The sequence below is a fragment of the Penaeus monodon genome, chromosome 20 (assembly GCF_015228065.2).
Source record: "Penaeus monodon isolate SGIC_2016 chromosome 20, NSTDA_Pmon_1, whole genome shotgun sequence".
Lineage (NCBI taxonomy): Eukaryota > Metazoa > Arthropoda > Malacostraca > Decapoda > Penaeidae > Penaeus > Penaeus monodon.
In genome coordinates, this window is record NC_051405.1 from 45,706,403 (window position 1) to 45,708,502 (window position 2,100).

A 2,100-nucleotide genomic window follows, 5' to 3' on the forward strand; every position below is an offset into this window, starting at 1 on the left:
AGATTGCACTCCTTACAGCATGGAAGCAAAATAATCAAAATAAAGAGTCGATCACTATCGAAAGAATCATCATTATTACAAGAATACATTTCGCACCAAAACGTTTGGTTTCTTTGAGATCATAGAAATAACCACTTTCATGTATTTTATCATCCTTTTCCGCTTTTTCCAGAAAGGTTCGTACACGACGCCCTTCACAAACGTCTCCCAGGTTAAGGAACGTGAGCAAAGTCTTCTGGCTAGCCTATCGCGCGCCCTTGAGCCCATCGGCCCAGGGGAGGAGTGTAAGGAAGAGTTGGTCCTTTAGATAGCTACCACGAGTAAAATTGATCACAGTCGCACATGTTTTCTTAAATAATAAGTGTCAAGTTTTTTTTATTTCTCCTTTTTGGCACCCAAAGAATGCGTCGGGAGGCCAGCGGTTCCCTTTGTATCAGAGGCGCCGAGCTCGACGCCAGTCCGCTGCCCCCTGATCACTCCACGAAATCAAGGACGGCTGCTTGAGGGCAACTCCAAGGGGTCAGCACGTGTGGGGGTAACTGTCCAGGTATCCCTGAAGGGCGACGGGAAGCGCCTTTTTTGCCTCTTTCGAGACGGAAGCGTTGAACGAGAGTCTGCAGAGGTGCTGCAAAGAAGGGGCCTTCCGTCTCAAGGGCTGTCTGATATTAATAGGGCTAAACGTCTTTCCTTCGTGGTCTACCCACACTTGCGAAGAGTTCGCGTGAATATAGTGCTGCGCCAGCTCCACCACGCCGCTGAACTCGGGCATGTGCTTCTGGCTGTGACCCGTACAGTCTAACCTAAACTTGCCGCACGAGTAGTGGATGCGGACGCTCGTCGGCCCGTTGGCAGTTTGGACGCTGAGAGAATAGAGGCACTGGGGGCTCGCCGAGTCTCTCACCAGGAAGGTGCCCACGGGGGTGTCCTTCAGCAGCGTTGCGGCCTGCTGCCAGGACAGGGGCCCGTAGTACCAGCCGCTCTCCTCCAGGTCGTGCCGGGTCTTGAGCAGCACGCGACTGTCTCCCGCGGCGGTCCAGGCACTTTCGCACGCCCCAGGAGACCCCGGGCACTGTCTCGTGGGCGTGACGGGCTCGGCCATCTTGAAGGGGTTCAGGCTGACGGGGTAATTGATCTTCGTGTCCGGCGAGACACTGCGGTCTTTCTCGCCGTCAACTAAGCCTCCGCCAGAAGTGTGAAGGCTGTTTCGCACTTCCGACGCCAGGCAGCTGGAGAACTTGTGTGCGGCTGCGCAAGTCCGCAGACTAGGGCATGCGTGCGGACACGCCAGGCAGCACAGCACGTGGCAGGCATTGTGTGGCAGGCTCAGACATGGCGCCAGCCCACTCACGTTTGGCACTTGGAACATCCGACCGCACACGTAAGGCGCTTGGACGCCGGGAATGAAGTGGGCGTTTGGCAGACAGTGCCCCGCCGAGGTGAGGCACGGCGCTGCGCCCATGGGAGACGGGCACGCTGGGCTTTGCCTTGAATGGGCGGTGGTTGGCAGGGTTGGAAGAGGCGCGGGCTGTGCCACAGGAAGGGTTGCTGACTGCATGGCAGGCAGGGATGGCGACTGCTGCGCGGCGGGGCTCAACGGCTGCTGGGCTGGCAGGGTCGTGTGGTGCAGCAGAGGCATCGTTGTCGCTTGCACGGAAGGCTGCAAGGTCGTCACCGCTGCGGACAGGCCGACTTGGCACCCCGGGCACACCAGCATGTTGGAACACACCTGGAATAGGAAAACAGACATTAGTTTCTCGAACCCCATTCGCCCAGCAACAAAAAACGTTTTAGCATTTCAATGTTAAAATCTCTTCCTTTATGAAGGAATGGACGCCATCACTCGAAAACAGACAGCGCATCAAGGTTTAAATTCTGCGTTTCAGATGAACACAGCAACAGAGTTTGGATGAACAGCAACTAGCAGGCATACCCGAAGATAATAATAATCTTTATTATTTTCCTTTTTTAATGGGAATCGTCTTTCGTTTTTCCGTTCTACGTAAGACCGATTCTAAGAACCGTCCGTCGATAGGAGTCTCCATTACTAGGGACGCTAACCTGAGTCGTGCTCTCGCTGCTCTGCCTCACTCCTCACTACGC

General features: G+C 55.0%; 1 protein-coding gene across 1 annotated transcript in view; it reads right to left on the bottom strand.

Annotated features, from left to right (window-relative positions):
* Nucleotides 1–345: 345 nt before the first annotated feature.
* Nucleotides 346–2,100, bottom strand: part of LOC119585870 — a 7,392-nt gene continuing 5,637 nt past the window's right edge. Inside the window, exon 2 of the mRNA XM_037934602.1 lies at nt 346–1,726. Coding sequence (XP_037790530.1) covers nt 521–1,714 — 1,194 coding nt within the window. The 5' untranslated portion in view covers nt 1,715–1,726 and the 3' untranslated portion in view covers nt 346–520. The remainder of the gene's footprint in view (nt 1,727–2,100) is intronic.